Source organism: Triturus cristatus, chromosome 5_1 (assembly GCF_964204655.1).
Source record: "Triturus cristatus chromosome 5_1, aTriCri1.1, whole genome shotgun sequence".
Taxonomy (NCBI): domain Eukaryota; kingdom Metazoa; phylum Chordata; class Amphibia; order Caudata; family Salamandridae; genus Triturus; species Triturus cristatus.
This window is the reverse complement of record NC_140587.1, coordinates 583563085-583587211: the sequence shown is the minus strand read 5'-3', so window position 1 is coordinate 583587211 and position 24127 is coordinate 583563085. Positions and strand designations below refer to the sequence as shown.

Here is a 24127-nt window from a genome sequence, read left to right as displayed (position 1 = left end):
CTCCAACTCCTCCCCTTTTCCATGCCATTGAACGTGATACATGTTGGGGACTAGGCTCAGCTTTGCCCCATGGCTGTTGTCTTGCCTGTCATTTTGCCCACTTAACGAAAGCAAGCCTATCGAACCAAAAGGCCAGACCGGCAGCCGCAGGCCCGGGCACCAAACCTGAAAAACACAACAAAGACAGTTGAGAACTAGCAAAGGATTAACAGTCCTCACTCCCTCTCTAACATATCGTCTGAAGACCATCCCAGGGCCAAAATACTGCCCTTAATCCAACCTCTTCAACCTGCTTCAATCCCCACCATTTCATAACGAATGTGCCTTGATCTCTTGTAACCAGACCTAATGTGCCTCTCGCCTTGCTTTACTAGCCTGCCATCCCCATTCTGGATAACATTACCCCCCCCCCCCCCAACTCCTTCCGCGTTTGCAGTGTAGCCTCCTCCAGCGAACTGTTCAACTCCTGTCCATTGTCTAACACCTGAGTAATAAGGCTTTACCCTGTACAACCAAACCTGAAGTTCTTTAGTCTGTCAGTGTACAATCCCCGTGTTCTCCCTGCTCCGCCTCATCCCCTAATAGATAATTTACTCAAGCCTACCAAAGAACACGGTGGGCATGTGCTCATGACGTCCGGGAGCCGTCCGAACTCCACCCACCAATTAATTTGCCCGCACAGGCGGGGAATTAGCCGCGCGTGGGCGGAGCGGCAACGGTCGGACAACTCCCGGCCATCATGAGCACACGACTACCGTGACTCATGACGGCTGGGAGCCGTCCTGAGCATCGATGAGGTTAAGCCCTGACCAGATCTGAGCGTAAGGCATCCTCATATACAGCGCCAATGGCTTTCTCACCAACTGGAGCCACCTCTGTCACCTATAATCCAATGCTCCAGTGCCCAACTATGAAAAACCCACTACAACTTCTACACCTGTGGATCCCTGGTCGACATGTTGGTTTACCATGTGCCCCCTGACCTATTGTCAGTTCTGCTCAAAAGTCTCCTGAGCGCCAATTGCTCCCTCCATAACACCAAGGAAAATAAGTCTAAAATGCCATACTGCGCCTGCATTGCGTCCAATCCAGTAATCATGTTTCAGTGCACCCCTTTCCTTGTCAATACAACCCAAATCACGTACCTCCCGTAGCATCCTAAGAAACCTGTGCATCCCAATCTACCCCTCCAACACCCCCACTGGCACTCCGCAAGCTGACAACTGAACCTCACCACATCCCTAAATCCTTTTTGATACCCGCCGACAATCTCACATGATGATGCTACCATGACAAGCCAGACAGGGACACACCTAGCCTCCCAGTGAATGTACTTCCCGCTCCCACCCCCTGCAGGCAAAGTTTCAATGCCCCAAGAGTACCTACACCAATTTAACCATCACTTTGGCCTTAGCCAACATATCCTCCAATATCAGCTGCATTGAATTTTTGGTAAACGGGCTCCCATGGCCCGACTCAATTTCCATGCCTAGAAACGACAGCACTGTGCCGGGTCCGACTGTCTTTTCGGTGGTATTGCCACATTGAGGTCCCCCATGAGCTCCTGGAAACTTACCAGCATCCACTGACAGACCGTGGAACCGGGGATGCCCCCCAAAGTGAGTCCTCCAAGTAATGCATGACCTACCCATGTCTTTTGTGCCAAGAAAAAACCCCTGTGCAGAAATGTACGTAAACACTCAGAGTACACAAGATATCAAACGTCCCGTGGGAATTCCGTGTCAACCTACCACTGAACTGACCTCGAACTGGATACATATAGGGGAAAGTTGCCATGGTGTACCGACAACAGATGGAAAGCGTACTATATGTTGCTTGTTTCCCTCCATGCCCCCTGTCGGACTCTTTCCACTAAAGTCGTAGCCACTTCTACAGATGACTGACACTGCCACCTGCTGCTTCATTATAAAGTCATCCACTGAATTCCCTTCCGGCTTAAATAATTTATGGATCAACTAGAATTTCCCTTTTCTCCCCCCTGGGAACCACCCCAATAGGGTACACACTCAAGTGTGCAATAGACCAAGGGCCTACCTTCCTGCCTTCTTGGATCTCCTTCCTCAACTTCTCCCGCACCACCAGCCCAGAGCATTAGCTGATTTCCCGATGTACGCCCCCCAACACACCCCTCACATCCCAATCTGAAAACTCATTTGAACGCCCTTCTAACCATAGCCTGGCTTCTTTGTTCTTATCATAGTTGATAATCAAAAATTCCAAGCCATCACATTGAATTGGGGTATGAGCCTTATCTCCCCTGGTTCCAATGTCACCTGTCCTGCTCAGGGGCCTGCAATCTAACTATGCTGCTGTGCCTGTGGGGCTCCTCGGAGTAGCTGCTACATCCTTCGGCCCTTAACAATGGATAAGAGGATATCTGTGAGCGAACTATGAGCATTTGTTTCAGAATTTCCCATACTCTCTGTTTCAGGGCCCTTATTTAGATCCCAGCACTTCCGCGACTCACCACTCTGTCCTTCTCCCTGGCTAGTCTGAGCTTTCCTTTACCTCCACTCCCACCCCTCCTCAGTGGGGACACCCCTGCAAGGGCCGATATACCATCAGTAAACAGTTGGACATGAAACTCATTTTGCCAAAGTTTTTGGCCTGCTCCCCTCATGTGCAGCCACTAATCCTTTCCACATCTCGGTCCCTTGCACCCCTGAATCCAAAACCCTGCGGGCTCGGAGCTGCTACTTGGCATGGTACACACTGCCCTAAATGAGACAGGCCACCGTTTAGCTCGTAATTGTCACCGACACTTTAGCCGTTAGGACAGCTCATATACTGCCTCCTTGGAACCCTCCTTGGCCCTCAGTGTGCTATGGGGTAGCTTTTAGCATCTCTACATATTCGCCTTTTCATATTTTTGCATGAGGCACCCTTAACGGTTTGGACATCCCCATATATGGTAATTATCAGTTCTTTGCTTTCAAGCCTGCCTGTCTTCTCCCTGCTATCTGGCAGCCCCGCTTTCTCTCCCCTGCATCCTCCCCTACTCTTTTGTCTGCAGCTGCACTGGACACCCCAGAGGGCTCTCATTTGAGTCTTCTCCTCCATCCACCTGATGTCCCCCCTGTTCACCCTCACTACCTACTCCTGTGTCCTTCACCTAGCAATCATTTCTAAAGCGGGTCTCCCCGCTCATCTGGGGATCCCTTGCCTCTACAGCAATGGATACCATTTTGGTGGTGGTTTCCCCACCCAGCATTTCACATAATCGCAATTTTTTTGGTTGGCCTCCCTGCTCTCCTGAGGTTCCTTTGCCTCCCCAGCAATGGACCATTTTTGGGCAGAGTTTTGCCCCATCATGCACATAACACCATTGCTTAGGCGGGCCTGCCTGCCTGCTTATCCTTGCCTGGCGCCGAGGTTGGTGCCTGCTCTGGAGCCAGACGGCTCGCCATTCATTCCTGGTGTGCTGCCATGAAGAGGGCTGTTCTGCCAGTGCCTTGCGCCTGTACCCTGTAAGACATGATGTAGAGTCTGATTAATGTTCCCCCCACTCTTCGTTTCCCCCCCCCCCCTTTAAATCCTCCCATCGAGGATCATCCTGTACCCTCAATTCACCTTCCTCAATATTTTCTTCCCCATAATCGAGTATCTACGCCTCAAGCAATTCCACTAATCCAGCCCATGGCGTGCCCGTTGCACCCACCCTTACGCTACTATAGTAGGTGTCATTCCCACAGTCTAATCCGAGCTGTGGTGAGGTTCTGTACCTTGCCCTCCCAACCTCTCCGCTAATGCAGGATGCTGTGTCTTGTTTCCAGGAGTTGCTCCGAACCCTCTCGCTAATTGCACCGCCAAGGTCACACCAGACCTTCTTGAGGCAGTGATCTGGCAGTCCAGCGCCACTGTCCAGCCAGCCACATGGGGCCTTGCCTTGTCTTCACCTATGGCCTTGGAGCCGCACTATACTCTTCCAAGTCCACCACCCTGACCACGTGCTCTCTCTGCAAAATATAAAAACGGCCCGGTGTGCTGGTACCAGCCCCATAACTGGATTGTACTGTCCTCACATCTGACTACCAACCTAAGATGGCTGACCGCTCAAGCTGCCTGGGTCACTCTGTGACAACGGGCTAACCTACTATGCTGATTCACTCCTTGCAACCTCCTACCAATTCCCTCTGCGTCTGCGGCCCCCTACAGCCTGCTTACTCTGGTGTATCTTTCATGGGGGTATCCCTGCTTCCCTCTCAGACGGCACCCTATCTAACCAGTCTGCCCTGCCCTGGGGCCACCTTAACCCTTTGTTTGTCTTCTGTCCATGGCTGGGGCGCCCTCCATAATGTGGGCCTGGGGCATCCCCTTCAACTACAACACTCCTTGCTTTACCTAGGCCCCCCCACACATTACATACCCCTCCCCCCACTCATTACATACCCCTCCTCCAGATGGTAGCCGTCATATGCAACCCCACCCATGCTCCTACAGTAATGGAGGTCTCCTTGACCTGTGTGCCTTAAGCCATCCCTGCTCTCGCATTCCTAGGCCCCACCCACCCCCCAAAGCCTCTGCTGCTGTTGGGGCTGGCTCGTGCTGCATCACAGGCCCCTTCCCATATAGGCCTTTCTGTGGTATGTGGATACTACTATTCCAGCCATTAGGGCAGTCCTGCATCGCTCTCAATAGGTACCACTCACCTCAAGTGGGAGTGGCCCTGAAGGCTTACCTGTGTTGGGCCAAACTAGGTTCAGTGCAGCGGTGAACGTACAAGCACCTCGACCCCTTCGAAAAGCCTTACATGTCAAATGGCAGACCCTCAGCAGGAAGCCTAACATTTAGAGGGGCTAGGAGCCCTGCCTCCCCTAACAGCTGACACGCCTGGGCAACTGTGTCGGCAGCAGACATGCCATATAACTAGTTATGGTAACGAAAAAACTAGATGCCCCCTAAATTAACACCCCCTAGCTATCTGCATCAAAAGTGCAACAGCTCCTCTACCAGCCACCGTGTTACCCAGACAATATGGTGGCTGATGACCTAACATGTCGGCTTATATACCCTGGGCTATGAATATAGCGCATCCCAGCCCAAACCCTAAGCAGTCGACGGACTGCTCCTATTCCCCAATATTCCCGAGGAGCAGACATCAGGGCCGGACTGGCCGTAGCGGCACCAGGCAATCCCCCGGTGGGCCGCATGGGTGGGGGCCGGTTTTGGGTCCCTGGGGGCCGTTTTTGTTATGTTCTGCAGTTTTTGTTATGTTCTGCAGCATAGATGCAAAATCGTCCCTGTAACAAAATCTGCCAAAAACCGGCCCTGGCAAAGAGCTCGGCGGCACCCCCAACCCCCTGGGGGAATGGGTGGGGGGGGGGCAGCTGAGCACTTTGCCAGGGCCGGTTTTGGTTCCCAGTCCGGCCCTGGCAGACATCCCTGTGGTCGGCTGTCCCCAAGACCCCATATTCCACAGGGATGAGCGATCAACTTTATTAAAGGCTGTAGAACAATCAATAAAAGCAGCATATACTAGGGAACCACTGATGGACAATATTTGTTATTAATAAGCTGCAGAGCTGCAGTATCATCTAGAGTGCCATGCTTTTTCCTAAAGCCTGATTGTTCTAATGGGATAATCATATTATCCTCAACGCAGGTGTTCAGCTGCTCCAATAGGCACATAGTGAAAACCTTGCCTTCCACATCTAGCAATGCAATTTGTCGTTAGTTGGCAGGCAAAATACGGTCACCCTTTTTATATAATAGGCCAATTGCACTTCTGCTCCACAAGGGGAGACTGTAGAGTTAATGTAACAGTATTCGAAGACTGGGAATAGCTTAATTGACCAGAGGTTAACTACTTTATTTATGACCAAGTTCGGGACTTCGACTGGACCCATTGCGCTAGAAGTTCGCATTGCGCAGATGGAAGCCTCAATCCCACTGACAGAGGGAGATCCGTAACTAGCTGCAACCAACTCAAGGCCAGCAGGGAGATTTTCGGTATGGAATTCAACTCCTAGATTCACTAATTCTGAGATATAACTGTCCCATACCATCTTCATTCATTGGAGTGGGACAGGGCCTCACTCTTGACTCACAACAGCAATTATCTCCCAAATGTCTCTCACGTTTTTCCTGTATGCAGCTCCTCTTAAATCAATCCACAAAGGATTTTAATTCTGCCTTTTTTATACCAGTCTTAAAACATCTTCTTTTCCTCTTCAGTAATGATATGTCTATCTCTTTCCTTTGAAAATGAGACCAGCTGAATTCTAATCAAACTATTTCTTTATTCAAGGAGAGGAGAGCATAATGATTTATAAAAAAGACTTGGTATGTATCTGGTGACCTTTATTTATAATCTGCTTCATGAAGTGACAAAATAAGTTAAAAGTATAAGCTTTCCAGAGCCTGAAGTCATTAACTCCCCTTTCCAATAGCCCTTTTAGGTTAGAAATCTTAATAGGGGACCATTGCATTCTAACAGAATTCTTATTCAATTTTGAATTGGGTCCATCCATCTTCTATGACCCTACTGTGTGTATACCTACCTCTAGAGAAAACACTAAAGGTTTATGGTCACTGAGCAGGCTATCTATCATTTTCAAATCTGATAGAACTTTAAAAATAGAGTAAAAGGCAAAAAGGTAATCAATTATAGACTATTCCAACTGAGATTTATGGGTAAATTGGGCAGGAGAATCTAGAGCAAATTTTCCATTTATGATTACACAATCATTATTTCTCAATTGGCCAAGAAGTAATTGTCCTCTTTTATCTGTTCTCAATTTTGACGGGAAATGGAGTTGGGGGGATACGTAACACTCCTTCTTTTTCAACATCCATGAACAGGCTGATAGAATGATTGGAGACCTTACAATTTAAGTCTCCCACCAAAATAACCTGGAGTCCACCCCCCATCCATGGCCTCACTTATAAAGATGGAGATATCCGGTAACAATTTATTGAATTATGAATCTGGGGGAATATAACCATTTGCAACTAAAATGGGATCCCTCTCATTCTCTCCTAAGATTGGGAAGATTTTTACCGCATGAAAGAGATTAGAGGAATCTTTAAAACGATTGTACTTCCATTTAAAATCATTATTTAAAAGGGTAGTTATCCCTCCCTTTACATACCCTTACCTAAATAGGGTAGCGTTACAACTTAGTGCAAAATATCAATCACACATTATTCATTAATCCAGCTGCATTCCAGGAAATCACTGTTAAATTATTATTAATTATAACATTTAAGTAATGGGCCCGATATACGGGCACCATTAAGTGCACCGTTAAGCCAGTTCCATTTCGTTCAATTATCCCCATTATAGGCGGAGGAGACCTAGACCCCATAATACCATGATGTATCATAAATCTCCCTCCATTCACTACAGAAACTTGAACGAATTTAGCATTTTCCCCAGAGATCTCCTTTAAGGAGAGGGGGGAACACTCAGAGGGAGAGCGACTTGAATTTTCATATTGTTTCTAGATTTTGTTTACCCAGAATGTAATCCCTCTACACTGAAGAAAATCACTATATTTCCAAGCCAAATTTGCACCAACTTTAGACTGAAAGCCCTTGTGTTAGTCACTGACAGTGAATACACTAAGGAGACAAGAGAAATGTCACTAATTTGAATCTTCTTCAAATTCTCAATGTCTGCAAAGCAAGATAAAAAATGCAGCATAGAGGTAGCTGCGGAAAGAGAGGGATCATTTCCACCAGTCCATGTAATATTTCTATTATCTATTGGTGCAGCACAAAAGGGTTCAGCCATCAGATTAAAATTAGTTAATAGTGGATTAATAGGAAGTAAGGCTCCAGCAGACACATCAACCTCTCTTCTAGCCAAGTAGTTAATAGAAGACATTCTCATTCCCCCCCCCCCCCCCCCCCCCCCCCCCAAGCACCAGTCTTTTTAGCTACGCCTTTGATTCTGCCTCTACGCTCACTGGCCACATCCCCATTGCGCTCAGGATCACAGTATATATCCTTTTTTTTAATGGCCTTCGACTGCTGACAAAGCCAGTGATGTTAGAATATGTGGTCCCACAATCCCTCATCTTCACTATGTACTTGACCTGTGGTCTGTGTTTACTTAACACAGTGTAGTGTGCATCTAACAAAATTGGACAAAAACCCTTTCTTCTGGTACTAAAGGGGATGGAGAAAAAGAAAGTAATCTAGTCAGTTGCATATTTGCACTGTGTGTGACCAGGAAACCTGCATTACTAAATTGTGCAATTTAATGTATTACAAGATACTACATGTGCCTAGTTTACTTGATAGTGACATTTGAGAGCACATTCAATTTATTGAGTTCATGATGGATTCTGTGTAAAACCCCCACTTATATATGCTTCAATAGCTTGTAATGTTCCTCCAACCATAAAAAGTAGTCTAGGCCATGGCATAAAGGACACTTGACAATTTGTACACTTTATTCACTCATGCCTTTATCAGGAGGGAGGGTTAATAAATGTTTTAAAGTTCATGTTTAGAAACTTCCAATTCAATTAATTGTCAGTGCAATGTTGTGGGCTTATACACTAAATTGAAACACTTCCATGTGTTACGGAAACACTTTCTACATTTTAAAGTCTATGGGTCTGATTTGGATCTCGACCGGTTGGGACAATCTTGATGGGCATTCTGTCCTCCATATTACAAGTTCCATAGGATATAAAGGAATTGTAATTTGGCGGATGGGATGTCCGTCACGTTTATGACAGAGTAACCATGTTCGCCAAACTCTTAATCAGGTCCTTTATCATGTTCTTATATTTTGTTTGTTGTCATTTATATGCCAAATATTTTGAAGGGTCTGCATGCTCTTTGGTACCTAGGGATGAGCCAGACCACTGGCTCAGGCTTGGCTCGACTGCAGAGCCGTTTTAAGACATGGACAAAGTTGGCAATTGCCCAGGGGCCAAAGTTCCATGGGGTCAGCCTATGCCCACCCTCCACAAGCACTACCAGTGGACCATCACACCAGCAGAGTCTGTCAGGGTGAGAGAGGCTGCTTATTCAACCACTTGACAGTTCCTCTTCTGTTTCTGGCCTCGCTGCTGTGACTGTTCTCCTCTACGCAATACTTTTCAGTGCTCATGGAGGGCCTATCTGATTTTAGGAATTGCCCCACCTTGTTCTTCTCTTCCCTATTTATCTTGTTCTTAGCAATAATCCTTTGAATCAGTTGCTGCAGATCTCCCATGTAAATGTAAATGTATAGGTATTTATATAGCGCCGATGACCACTACGGGTATCTCAGCGCTGTACTCATACCGCTGAAGGAACCCTTCCTAGCTTTCCATGTGGAGTGTCCACTCCTGGGCACCCCCATGGTGAGGCCAGGCATCCCAGCGCTGTTGGGGCCGTTGTGGAGATTAAGCAAGCTATTGCCCAGAGTTGCAGCGTGGGACCCAAGATTCGAATAGGCACTGAGGCGAGAATATCCGGTCCGCGGAATTTATAGCCCGAGACCCTGCCGCGACGGGAATCGAACCCTGGTCCCAGACCGGTGCTCTGCATCGAGGTCTGCCGCTCTAACCATTGAGCCACACTTCTCCATCTGATCTTGACTTCATCCTGCTCTTTAGTTCTCTGTCTGGTGGTCGGGCTCCCAGTTCCAAGATAAATATATGGTCTCTGACGCACACTCTCATGCAGCAGTGGGGCCTTCTTGGTGCTGTGAGACTACAGACATGTTGTGGGTCCAGCACATACTGACATTTGGTATGTGACCGTTACCCACGCCATCTGCTGTGCCTCATTATTTTTTTTAGGTTTGACATCTAGTGGAGGGTCAGGTATACCGGATGTGTTTGTTCAACTTGCCTAAACTTGCAGAAGGTGAATAAATCACTTACCTTAATGTCTCCCAAACTGTTTGACAAACGTATTGAAATGTTTATAAATATAATCGCAAAATGTTGCTTTCTCTCCAAGAAAGACTGGGTATATTTGGGTAGAAGTGATGTACTTGGCACCATGCTCAAGGCCATCAGTTTACTATTGAACAAGGACATAAAGTAACATATAAATGTATCATACCTAGAAGCAGTATCATACACAGAACAGTGAATAAGTGGTGCATATAAAAAAAAAGTAAATAAATGCATTGATAAACCAATGAGATATGACTGCTCCTCCTTTTGTCCTGAAATTCTGTCCTGTATTCTGACTCTTTGTCCTGAATTTGTGTCCTGAATTTTGACCTTTTGTCCTGAATTTTTTACACTCCCTTCCTGAATTTGTGTCCATGCCAAGTGGTCACCCTAGACACCCCTCCTCTAGTATATGGCAGGGCAGGAGCACAGCGTCTACACCCTACAGCTTTTGTAGAGGCCACTCCCCTCTGAGTGGCATTCTGTATGGACAGACCTCCATACCCCCTTCCAGTGTTCTCCTAGTCGGGGTGTGACCAGGGGAGGCCCAGGGAGAGACTGTGGTTCTAGTCTGTGTCCAGAGAGGAAAAGCTTGCAGTAATTGCAGGTGTTGAAATGTTTCCCTACATGGTTAGTCTCAGTACCCACAGCCTTAGCCTTCTATTGAAAACATGTACAGCCAAGTTCGAGCCATCCTGCCCATCCCACACATAAACCTCAATTGTAAACACAGCACTGGTGTTGCTCGGGCGCTTGCCCCATCTCTTTATGTCCAGGCCTACTTTGAGGCCTCACCCCTCCCGACATCTGTTGTGCCGTGAGTCGACACGATAAAAACAAGCATTTGCAATGCAAACGGTCTCGCATTTACGCGTGTTTAAGCCATTGGCATTGTAAATGACAATGCCTTTTAGTTATATTTTAAAATAATATTGCAAGAGAGTGAGGGGAAGCAACACGTACGTGGCAAAGAAGCAACAGGGGGTCATGTGAGAGGGGGAGGGCATAGGAGCAAAGTGGAGGGTGTGGAGAAATACAAATGAGCGAGAGAGAGCACGTGAGCAAGCGTATCTCAGAGGGGCCAGGGGAGAAGCACACAGGCAAGAGAGTAGAACAAAGAGGGGAAGAGAAGCACACTTAGGAGACAGCTGGAAACACATGCAGTCATGGACGGCTTAATCAAAAAGAAAAATGTACCACTTGTAAAAGCGAACAGTCTAGGGACACAGTAATGCGTCCATGCTCCAGGGAAGAGGCCAACACAAGCACAGGAAGGAAAGCCCACACACGCTAACAAATAAGTAAGCAAATGAGTTTACCAATGAAGTCTACCATGGGTAAGCAATGTAACCATGTACAGTGCATTACATCCCTTCAAAGGCCTGAAACATTCAAGCCCATTACCCCAATGTTACATCTTAAGTGACACATGACGTTCTCTGACAACGCCATGCCAGAATGCAAGACATCACAAGGTTTGAGACAAAAATGTGAAGGAAAACAACAAAGCAACACATTTTCGAGTTAAACTGCCAGAATATGAAATAGCTTCCACAAAGAACTGCTCTAACCCTCTTGCTGGTTTTCAAGAAACACTGTAAACCCAGAAAACTGGAGATTACTTCTCACCTGCTTCTATGTAAACAACACTTAAATGTACACATTGCCCACTGCTTTCTTGCTTCTCAGCTACAGTTGACCAAAAGAAGTACCCCCCTACATGCAAACAGTACTGGCCTATTTCAGTGATAATGTTCTGGAGAAAAAAAATGCTGGATGAGTGCTTAATTTGAGCCGCAGATATGCCCATTAGTACCCATTTTCTGGACCCAGGGCTAATTTTTCATCAACTAGACCAAAAGAGAGAAAGGCAGAAGAGGAAGAAAAAGACAAAAAAAAACAGTGACAAAGGAAGAAAGTAAAGACGAAAAATAACCTGCATTTGAAAATCCGCGTTAAAGGTAATCCTTGAGCCCATATGCTTTTTTAACTATTAAATCCGATTTTGTTTGTGAGTGTATATGTGTGTATATATACATATAGATTATATAGATCTAGATAGATCCACAGTTTTGAGTTTAACATTTTAAGAACATATATATATAGGACAGTTCTTCGAGTGGCCTGTAGAGAGCAGCATGTTCTAAGCAGTGGATGGACTTGCAACATAAAACTGGACCGTAAGGTCGATGTCGTGTATTGCTTTTCTCCCAACTGCGATTACCACGAGTTGAGGGCACTTGTTAAACGCGCGTCTTCTACTTCTAATATTTCTTAAAGAAAACTGTTTTGCACACTGTTCATAGCAACACAGCTGCATGTTTATCAGTCAGTTTTCTTCTCTTTGTGTTTTTTTTAGCCAGGACTTTGCTTTAGTGTGTGTAGAATAACTTGCATATATATGTTTTCGTGCTGTGAATACGGCAGCTGTGAATAGATTCCGACTGTTGCAAGCTTCCCGCCTTTTTGCTCTGGTTTACAGTCAGACCTTTCTGCTTTTTTAGGCGCCGACATCCGGACTGCCAAAATCAAAGATGCCGGGCTTATTTTGGCCGACGTACTCCGGAAACTTCTGTTTGAGTTGAATGTTGACGATGGTCTGGCTGCCGTCGGTTATTCCAAAGCAGACATTCCTGCTTTAGTCAAAGGCACATTGCCCCAGGTAAGTTTGAGAATAAAGATGGTGATGATCCGTGTTTTCTTTAAAAAGTTTACAAAATCCACATCTTCTCATTGTACAAGATCTGGTTCAAAATGGGTAATTCTGTATGGAAAAAAATGATACTAACCTATTTGCATGGTGTCGTGGGTTTAATAAGTGTGTATACTTTTCCTCACAAAAAGGTACAGTAAACATGGTGTGTAAACAGAAAGTCGTTTTCTTTGCACGTCTAAATGTACATTTTGTGCTGCCTAGTTTGGTTTTTACTAAGCTTGGATGCCAGAATGCCGCGGTATCCAGACTTTTGATGTGTTATTCAGCCACACTTCTTGTTTTTGATTAGTCAGTCGTGGGTTTCCCAATATTCATTCTCAATTGCCATTCAAGGCTGACGTTAATTGATCTGCATTTTTGGTTGCAGTTTGCGCCTTTTGAATGATTGTCTCCGCACCTTGCAAGCGTTTGGTCCTTAAATGAGAGCAATTACGTCAAGTTCCAGATGGGTTCCATCATTGCCAGCTCATTTACATTTGTGGCCCAGTCTGCATGTGATGGCCACTAGCACATCTTTCCAGAAGCCTTCAGTGTTGGAGAATGTTCACAAGGCTGGGTCTGGTGATTCAGTTGACTAGTGCGTCCGCCGATGACCTCATGGTCACAGGTTAGAATCCCAGCTAAGTCGTTCATCCTTCCAAGTTAAAGTGACTGCCATTGAGTTGGGTCACAACAAACACCTGTTATTCATCACCAAAATGCCTCTTCTGGTGCATGTGTGAGACTATCTGCTTTTGATCTGTTTAATACTCCGGTCATCGTCACCAGTGAGTTGGTGACCCTTCTGTCCAGCAAAGCACTGGTATGAAGCCTTTGTCAAACTGTCCAACTATGTACCACTTGCAAGAGATGAATAAAGCACAAACATGGGTGGCGACTCAACCATCGGCAGGGGCCAATGCCATTCGTGGATGGTGCTGTTGCAGTCACAGTAGGTGGGGCCAGCAATGGAGAAAATAAACTTGCCAGTGGAGGAAATTACTACCTGGATGATAACAGCTGAAGCAATGGCTGATAGTTGCAGGATGGGCGACGTCAAGTCTCACTGTAGAATCAGGATAAACATTTACGAACTACAGGCTGCAGACAGTTCTTCAGCGCATGGCACACGTGAGAAAGTACTAGTCCACAAGGGATGAATGCCGATCAGGAAAGGGACGAGCTGGGGTCCAGCCAACATCAAAGGAAACCAAGCATGCAGTTCCAAAATGAACCAAGTTTTTTGGCCACATTTTCACACCAAGCAACAAAATAACTTGGCTGTGAACAAGGGATCAAGTATATGCAACAGTAGAAGAAGGGGTGTCATTAGTAAGAAAGGCAGTGCTTAATTTGTTCTGGTGGTTTCTGGTGCTGGACACCGGCACTTAATTGTGAGCACCAGCTCTGGTGACAGTCCACCACATGGTGGCGCTGTCTTTTTTTAATTTTGAGATGAGCACAACAGCCGTGTTTATTGTTTCAATATACATTGAAAACGAATAATACTAGCCTCTCATGCCATTATTATAGCTTTGTGTGACCTGAAAAAGGCTGAATTATCACACTTGTAGGGGTGCGATGGTTAGCTGTTATGTTGGTACTGCCATTAGGAGGGTATGGGTGGTGCAGGCTGCAGTGACCTTCCGAGAAGGACCCTGGGTCTTATTTTTTTTTAAATTAAGCACTGAAGAAAGGGATTACCTTGCTTTAGTGTAGACAACACGTTTTCACACAGTGACTTTGCCCGGGGTAAAGACAATCCCATCCATTCTTGCCAAAGCCTGGAGAAGGCCGAACTTGGCTTAGCTAGGCTCCTTTCATCAATCACAGGAGTTTAAGATCAGAATTAACGGTCTCTTGATTATATTCAATATACTACACGCTCTCTCCTCTTCAAGTACATGGAGATTCTCTGAACTCCTTAAGCCGACAGGCTATCCCCATCACCTCCAACATGGTTTCATGGCATTTTAAAAAAGAATATCTCTTTTCTTCAAATATTGCTACAATAGGGATCCTACAATAGTGATAGTTTATAAACAAACATTTATATGAATAAAGCTGCCCCAGCTGTCTTTATGGTGTCACATAGTGGTGAAGGGCGTTGCTTGATTTCCTGTCAACCAGTGAACCAAGGTGAGGTGGCAGTTGGGTTAGCAGGGAAAGGACATGTAGTCCATTATTATTACTGGAATCCAAACAAGGGCTCAATTAAAAAAACGAAACCACCCAAAATGGAAACTTATTAGAGAAAAGAGAAGAAAATGCCCAATATTATTTGGGCTCAGGATACCCATGTACAGACTGTTTCATAGAACTAGAAAATTTAGACATTTCTTTTATAAATTATTACCAAAGTTAGACAATCAAAAACAATCCTAAAACACATCAAAATGCCCAGATTAACGCCAGAGGCAACCCACATGCTTGAGGCTGATTTTACGGCGGAAGAGCTGCAATTAGCAATAGGGTCGCTGCACTCAGGAAAAGCGGTGGGGCCCAACAGCATTCCCATCGAATACTATAAAAAGATGGCAAATACACTCTCCCCCCCCACCTGCTGAATATGTATCTCGAAAGTCTGGCTGTGGGTAAACTCCCACAAGATCAACGAACGGCCACCAAAGTGGCGATTCCCAAACTGGGAAAACCTCCAGAGGAGTGCACCTCATATCGACCAATATCATTGCTCAATGCTGAGGCTAAAATTCTCGCTAAACTCCTGACGACTAGATTGACCCTGCACTTGGCAACCCTAATACACCCGGACCAGTCGGGATTTATGCCAGGTCGCAACACGGCTCTTAACCTCCAGGGGGTGATGGCCCGTATACCGTATATACAAGAACCAGCAGTTATTCTTTCACTGGACGCCCGAATGGCATTTGATATGGTGGAGTGGCCCTTTCTCTTTGTGGTTCTTAGGCATCTAGGCTTCGACCCTAAATTCTGCACGTGGGTGCACCTGTTGTACTCAAAACCCTTGGCACACATCACGGTAAATGGACACATGTCAGAGGACTTCTCGCTGGGACGCGGTACCCGCCAGGGCTGTCCCCTGTCCCCACTGTTGTTCGCCCTTGTGCTTGAACCATTGGCAGCACTGATTAGATGGGAGCCGACTATCCGGGGACTCAAATGGGCGGTAGGATGGGAGGACCGTATCTCCTTATTTGCGGATGACATCTGGTTATACCTGGCCTCCCCCAGACATTCCATTCTAGTGTTACTGAATGTTTGTGAGAATTATGGTCGAGTATCTGCCTATACTATTAATTGGTCCAAATCAGTCCTATATGTACTTTCTGGTCCGCCACCGCAACTCCCTAAAGATTGCGATGTCTTGGTAGCTATGTGACGCCACGACCCGATGAATTCCTTACAAAAAATCTTGAACCCTCTTAGAACGTCTAAAACAAGATATAGCACACTGGCACACTTTACCTTTAACGCTGCTTGGAAAAGCAGCGCTCTTTAAAATGATAGCGCTCCCGCAGTTTCTTTATGCCCTAGAAAATACTCAGTTTCCGGTACCACAGCGCTATTTATAAAACTAAAGCGGTAGAGGTCTCTAGTTTACTGTGGGGAAGTAAACCGGCGCGGATTGCGATGGAAAAACTGGTTAAAGGCTGGTACGATGGGGGTATAGCACTTCCAAACATACAATTATACTACTGAGCAGCGCCGTTAAAAATAATTAATCAATGGATCCACGCCCCACAAACAGTCCCAGGGTTCCGAGCGGACAGATATGGGCTGGGTGATGGAGGCGTCATGGCAGCCCTGTACAATCGAATGCGAACTCACCCCCTAATTGGACCAACGGCACATACAGTTGGCATATGGTACTCGGCACAAAAAGAACTGGGGTGGCAGGACGTTCTTACACAACTCACTCCACTTTGAGACACACAGCGGCTGGGGCGACTTAGAAATAGTAAGGGATTCAGCAGTTGGGACGCAATAGGCATTTCCACAGTGGGCGATCTATGGGTTAAGGGCAGGGTGATCCCGTTCGAGCAACTGCAGGAACAATACGAACTGGCACCCACTGAACAATTTCGGTACCTACAGATCAAGCATGCACTACAGGCGGCTATACCACCAGACACCACGCTGACGAAGGCCTCTCTCCTGGAGGATAGGCTGCTGACTGACTATATGCCACAAAGGGCCACCTCATTTACGTACCGTAAACTAATTAATAACCTACCTGACCCCGCACAGATATTGAAAGACAAATGGTCCTTGGAGATCCCGACGAGACGGACTGGCAGATGGCACTCATCACCGCGGGAAGTTGCGATACCCTCGAGATTAAGATTAATACAATTAAAGATACTGCACCGTACATATTATACTAGATTAACCCTACACAAAATAGGGACTGCATCTCATCAATATTGCTTGCGGGAGTGTGAGGAGGAGGGTACGTTTTATCATTCTATATGGCAATGCCCGAAAATCATGCCGTACTGGGTAGCAGTGATGAGAACTATATCGCAGACAGAGGGGGTATCAGTGGTACCAGAACCTAAAAGATGTTTATTAAAGTATGGGAACCCAATGATTTGAATCACCAAGCACAGGACTGGGCGACCTTGGGGATGATGTTTGCTAAGCGTAATAATGCTCGATAGTGGGGCTCCAGCTACTTACCAACGCTCCGTGACTGGTGTAATGACTTGAACGGAGCTATGGTGGCAGAAAAAGCTGCGTACATCAACCGAGGCTGTGCCAAGAAATGGGGAAAAGTATGGGGAGCCTGGAATAAATACAGAGGCTATATCTGTGAACCACCTGAGTTACCAAGTGAAGAGGTTTCGGAGTGAAGTGGGGGGAGGGGATACGAGACTCTCTGGGTTCATAATTGTGGCTCATCATGTAATGTCGGAGATGGTGGTATGTGCAATGTCGAAGGAGGCTGTGACAACCAACTGTATTTTACGGTTATCTTCTGTGATGTTATTGTGCCCTAAATTTAATAAAAACATATATAAAAAAAAAACAATCATAAGACAATAATGGCGCTCGTGGGTTTAAACAGACAATACAGAAAGTGCAAATAATACAATGTGTAATCAAACAGAGTGGCTGAGGGGCAATAAACAGCACACAGCAAAATTGCGACCTTTTCATTCAGGACCACATTAGAGCCACAACGGCGTATCAACCAAAAATGAACTTGGAAGGTCATCATCAGGACAAGACAATAAACTTAGGAGCGTCCAAGCAATTTTCAATAAAACTTTAGATGATTAGTACAAATGCAAAATCGCGTGGAGAAACAAGGGGGACAGAAATGATGAAAGAGTCCGAAGGACTTCAAAGAGTATTCAAGGAGACAGGGATGGTTAGGCTGTTCTCTAATTACCCAAAATTATGAAGATGGCCTATGTCCGTTTCGTAGAACTGATTTTGGGTAAATTAATTGTGCTAATGCAGCTTTTTTTGAAAATGTTCCTTTGTAAAGCTTAACGTGTTGATACTTAGTTGCATCATAGCAAATTTAAGGTCAACTGTATCCGCAAAATGCACAGCAGGCATGTACGTAGATTGTGCTTGCAAAAGTGTGTTTCTATCACTATACGTCGTCTCGCTTTGTATTAATCCTCTCGAAAAGGCTGGTAGCATCATGCCCTGTAATTCCATTTTTTCTTCCTTTTTTTCAGGAAAGAGTAACTAAACTGTCCCCTCGCTCACACACAGAAGAAGACCTGGCATCCTTGTTCGAGGCCTCCATGAAACTGTATTAATGGATAATATTCATGAGTGGGCTGGGGCAGGAGACCTGTCACTGAGTGTAGCACGCATACTGACCGCTCCAAGTATGGCTTAGTATGTACACTACACTTTATGCCATAGAATGGTATTAGTTGTATAACTAGGGCCTCTGTGATAGCCAGTAAATGCCTTTTCCGTCTTTAATATTTAGATGTTACTACTGAACAGCTCACAGTTATAGGAATAATGATTTGTTGTATTGCACACACCTCAAAATGAATTATCAATGGGAGCTTGGTATTTAGGTGCTAATGTTAGCCAACTCATTGTGGGCGGTGTTTAATCCGCCGAGTTGTATCACTGACCTGTTATAATATGTAATAAGGAAGGAGGGTAACAAAAATAGTTTTCCTGTCTTGATTTCCACGATTGCACATTTCTAATATGTATGAAATTGTATTAGAACAAATGGTTACCGTATATTTTGATTAATCACACCGTTTGTATTCTAGCTGTAGCATCCTGAGCCATTATCGTGTATAAATCAAAAACAATTGTGAAGTTGAATGTGACTTAAGGCCTTACTAGGAAACTGTTACCTCTTAAGCTGGACGCTGTGAATTTTTCAGCCAAGTACTTACTTGTGGAATATGCCTCCTTTCAACGCATGCTTTTTCCCTGCAGGAAATTACAATGCAGTTGTTACAACAACAGCGTTGTAACAACGCATACCATTACCCCACAAGTTGTAACGACTTGCTCTGGGGGGGAGGGGGGTGCTGGATGTTGGAATAGTATAATTTACTATTCCAACTCCAGTATGTGCAACAGTAGGCAATGTGTTGGGTTTTAAATCCAACACCTTCTTAAACAATGTTTACAGTTTACAAGCCACTGAGGACTTCATAACCATAGAGATCTCCACAGTTGCAGGGAAATCCCTTTGATATGCTACTTAACTCTAAGTTAGCTTTGTCCTAATCCACTATGCAGTTGGCGGTATTATATTAGTTATATTAGATGATGCACTGCCCTTTCCAAAATTAAGAAAATAACCCCCCGCTTCTTTCTAAAGAACATCTATAAGCAGATAACTAAAGTTACAGTTGTTAGTGCATATTTTACCTGTGATCGCTTATTAAAATTTTATTTTTAAGAAAGGAAGACCAAGTAATCTCTGCACCATCTTCCATGCACAAGAAGAAATGTTTTAGCCTTGTTCACGATTAAGCTTTTCTTGTGAATTCTTCCTGAGGTCAGTTGGTCGTATAAATCCTTGCCACCAACAAAGTTTCAGGCTGAGACTGAACATATTTGCCAGGGCTGACCGTGGCTTCCAATTTGGCCCTATTCACAGTTCTTTCAACCTCGTCTTGATGTTGCTATTACAAAAATCTACACTGCATTCCAAAATGTTATTTCAGTTCATTAAAACGTACAATTGAAAAGTTTCCAAATTGCAATTAATAACATTTTTAAAATAAAAGAAACAGAACCTGCATTGGGGAAAGAGCGAGCCAATAAAACTGGCCCAATGCTGACAAAGAGACTGTGGCAAAAGGAAACAACTAGGAACATCACAACTCTTGTTGGAAGGGAGGGGCTTATGCTGAGTACAAACTCTGATAAGTTGAGAGCCTTTAGAGACCGCTATGCATGCTTACATAGCAAATCCCCAGTCCAAATAGCTGAAGTGGACAACTTCCTTAGGGAGCCTACCTCACAAAATTAACCAAAGCTTATAGAGCTAGCCTGAAAGAGTTAATCACCCCTGAGGAGATTTTCACTGGCAATCACCAACCTACATCCTTATAAGTTCCCGATAGTCCGACCAATAGATTTTGAGTTGATTCCACACTTAGTTGTACTGTTAAATTAATTTCAACAGTCTCTCTCAGTAACACAGTCAATGGCCAAGTCATCCCTCTTATCAAGAAAGCCTGAAACCCCCAGTATAAATGCGAGGCCGATCGCTTGCCCTATAACACTCATAAACTCAGATGCAAAGCTCTTTTCAAACGTCCTTGCTAACCATCTAATTCAACACATGCCTTAACTTGTTGATCCGCAACAATCTGACTTCATCTCAAAGACAAGCAGCAGACAGTGTCCGCCGGGTGCTCTATCTGATCCAAAAAGCAAGTATTAGAAAGATCCTTTTGACTGTCCTGTCCCTAGATGCTGAAAAAGCATTTGACAGTGTCAGCTGGGTGTTACTTTTTCAGGGTCTAGAATCGATCGGTCTGGGCACACTCATGTTAACATAGATAGCAGTCAAATACAAATATCCAACTACAGAAGTCCTTGTAAATGGCTTGTGGTCTGAGTTAATATCATTAGTGACAGCGACATGACTCTTGCCATTGTGCGCTGATGATCTAGCCTCTTGCAGCCATAGTTTGCAGAACTCGTATATTAGGGGAATGTAATTTGGTGGTAAACTGCACAAGATACATTTTTGGGCCGATCGAACACTCAATCCCCAAAGCTATGAAAATACTGAAAAGCTATGGTAAAGTTTTACGTTTTAAGATTAATTTTGAAAAATGAGAAATGCTTAATGTAGGAACACCTTCAGGGATAAGGGACCGAATAGCCCTAGCGACCTCTGTGTTCTGAACAAAGGGGAAAATCAAATATCTGGGAATCTACATTATTGCCAAACACTGGCACTTATATGCATCAAATCAGCAATATTTGTATTGAAATGAATGTTTTAGTAATTCACACAGTACGATGGTTAAAAACTAATTATAAAACTAAAACTTTAATAAAGGTTTAATTAAAAAAAAATTGTCAACATATCTGTGAGTCTTTATTTCAACATGGTGTTTGATTGTATTTTGTGCTCTGAACAAATGTTAAAAGAAAGACTCAGACATTTTTCATTAAAAAATACAAACATGTCTGAGTCTTTATTTTACCATTTTCAGCCCACAAAATGCAGCCATAAAAACAACTACCTTGCTTTCCAGCTAAAGAACATAGAGCTCCAGCTAGGAGTGATTAATAAATGAGCGGCTAATTATATTCAGTTTTTACAGTTTGTAAATAGTTTTGTGGGTGCCCCAGGGTCCACCTGGGAAACCTGCATTTTAAATTTTGTTTAAGGGCAGCGGGGGAGCCCCAGGCCCCTGTGACCCCATTCGGCTCCCTAAGCTGTACCGATAGCGGATACCAGTGGGAGCCGGCATGTTTTTTTCTTAGTGGGTGCCCCGGTGCCCACCCAGGGCCACCACAGCTCTGGGGTATGCCTGCCCACTCCCAGGTAGTTTACCACAGTGTCTAGGGGTGGGTTCTCCAGGACACTGTTGGGTATCGGCCCAGGGAGATGGTGTCCCTGGGCCCAATACTGGCATGGGAAGGGGGCGATGGTCCTTTACCCTTTTTAAAGAAATTCAGCCCTGGGTGGGGTCCCAGGGGCCTCGGAAAGATCAGGGATGGAAGCGCACACCCCCATCACCATTTAAAAGAAACATATGACCCCAGGGGATGGAGTCCCCAGAGCCCTGTTGTGGCTCAAGGAAGGTAGCTGCATGTCTCCTCCCCTTTAACTGTTATGCAGGCCCTGGGATGGGGTCCTCGGAGCCTCGTAGAGGCTTGAGGAGGGTAGCCGCGTGCCCCCTCCACATTTAATTATATGTTGAACCCCTAGGCCTTCATTGTCTTGAGGAAGGTTCACCATGCACACTACCCCCCCCAAACATTTGCATGTATTGACCCCCAGGGTCCTATTATTATTATTTTTTAAATGGCAGGCTCAATTTTTGTGTTTTTCTTTGCGATCTTGCAGAGTAGTGCGGATCACGGCAAAAAACAAAAAAATAATGTTGGCTCTCTACAGGGGCTAGGGTGGCAGGGTATCCTTACCCTGCCCCCTTAATTTTTATAAAAAACTATTTTCAGGACAGGGGTCAAAGTCCCCAGAGACCTTTAATGGCTGCTGCAACATTTGTGTCCATGTTGCGGCCAGCCAATTGGAGTGCTTGCAAGAGCGAGGTGGCCTAAGGGAAAGAAAGCTCCCTATGCCAATAAGAATGTTTAATTTAATACGAGTCCCTCAAACCCAACCATCCAAACATATGTATATTTTTGTCCCTTAATTTCTCAAAAACTACTGAGCAGATTAACCCAAAATAGGGCCTGAGGTCTAGCTTCCTGCCAAATTTGGTGAAATTTTGTTCAGCATCATGTTCCAAAAAAGTTCATTGAAATTGCAGGGGATTTTGCGTTTGGGGTCCCCCTCGTTTTTTGACTCCCTCTTGAAGGAACACCCCAAAACTTTCCATTAAGAAACTAGGCGAATTAGAGCAGTTTTTGAGAAAGGTTTGTGAAGATTCATCAAATGGCACCAAAGTTATTAGCAAACCAAAAAAAGGCATTTCCAAATGAAATGCAGACCTAACTAGAACTACTCAGTGGCAACGGCCAGTGGGTGTATATATGTGTGTGTGTGTGTGTGTGTGTATATACATATATATATATATATATCGCGCTGCTTGTCTTCGTTTCTGTCCCTTCACTCGCAATTAGGTGCTACATGCGCAAGAACGAAAATCGCGCTTTAAATTGAAGCTGCAGGGCAATAAAATCACCAGCACTCACGGGAGCAATAAACCCCAAATTTATAGGGTATAGAGTATGCTAAGACACGTTTCGGCTACTGCCTTTGTCAATAATGGCGGGTGCCGTGAAACGACAGATTTAAATGATTCTGTTCATGGACATCAACAAAGGACACCGGACATCCTTAGTTTATGTTGCATGCAGATTACTACGAAAGGAATATGTTTCAAGGTGCACTCGCCCATTCAGGGCAGTAATGTTGGAGTTGCAATTTTATACTGTGGCCGTATGTTATAAATGTAACCATGCCCGTTTACTTGCATGCTGTAAGATGGCCGACACCGATGGACGGAAGGATGTCCGGTGTCCTTTGTTGATGTCCGTGAACAGAATCCTTTAAATCTGTCCTTTCTCGGCACCCACCATTATTGACAAAGGCGGTAGCCGAAACGCATATATATATATATATATATATATATATATCTATATCCTACTGGCCAGTAGGTAGTTATAGTTAGGACCTATTATCCATAGGAAATCTGCAACATTCTATTTGGAATAACTTTGGCGCCGGTTGACGAATCTTCGCGAAATTTTCAAAACTCGTGGCCCGTTCCAGTCCGCTCCTATCCTGAAAGTCTCGGGGTGATTCGTCAAGGGGGGTCCCAAAACGTGTTTTCCCCATGCAATTTTCCATAGGGACCGTTAGTCGCGGCTACAGCCCAAACTGCTGAATGGAATTAGAGGTAGCCCTTGGTTCACACTCGTGCCTTTTGGTTAAATGGTGTAAATCCGTTCAGTAGTTCCTGAGATATTCAAAAGTAAAAAGATAGATATATCTAGGGCCGCGTATCCTCCCGAGCACGAGCTTTATGCTAATTGGCTGTCACCACTTCAAACCAGGAAGTGTTGGCAGCCATCTTGTGCCTATTCACACATCTCGGTAACCGAGGCACAAGAAAGCAGTGACAAAAATGCAAAAAGGGGGCAGGGTAGAAACACCCTGACCCCTTAGGCCTGCTCAGGGGGTCCCACAAGGCCCCCCAAATTATTAATTTTTTTAAAATCGCGGGATGCGTCCCGCAGTGGAAAAAAAAAAAGCGTGGGCTTCCGTGCTTCATTTTTAATTAGCCCCCGGGGGGGCCAAGTCCCGGGGGCAATATGCATATTTGAATGGGGGGCCCAGAGGGGCCCCACAGCCCCGGGGACTGCCACCCCCCCCGGGCTTTACTGAATTATGGGGGGGGCTCCCAGTTCCCCCCCAGCCACCCCG

The 24127-nt window shown here is 45.2% G+C and overlaps 1 protein-coding gene across 2 annotated transcripts in view; it reads left to right on the top strand.

The window, feature by feature from the left end:
• The window catches only part of ADHFE1 (alcohol dehydrogenase iron containing 1), a 307754-nt gene extending 286673 nt beyond the window's left edge, over positions 1–21081 (top strand). For both annotated transcript variants that reach the window (XM_085605518.1, XM_085605517.1), the window contains 2 exons: positions 12371–12528; positions 18237–21081. In XM_085605518.1, coding sequence (XP_085461644.1) covers positions 12371–12528; positions 18237–18320 — 242 coding nt within the window. In that variant the 3' untranslated portion in view covers positions 18321–21081. The remainder of the gene's footprint in view (positions 1–12370; positions 12529–18236) is intronic.
• Positions 21082–24127: the final 3046 nt, after the last annotated feature.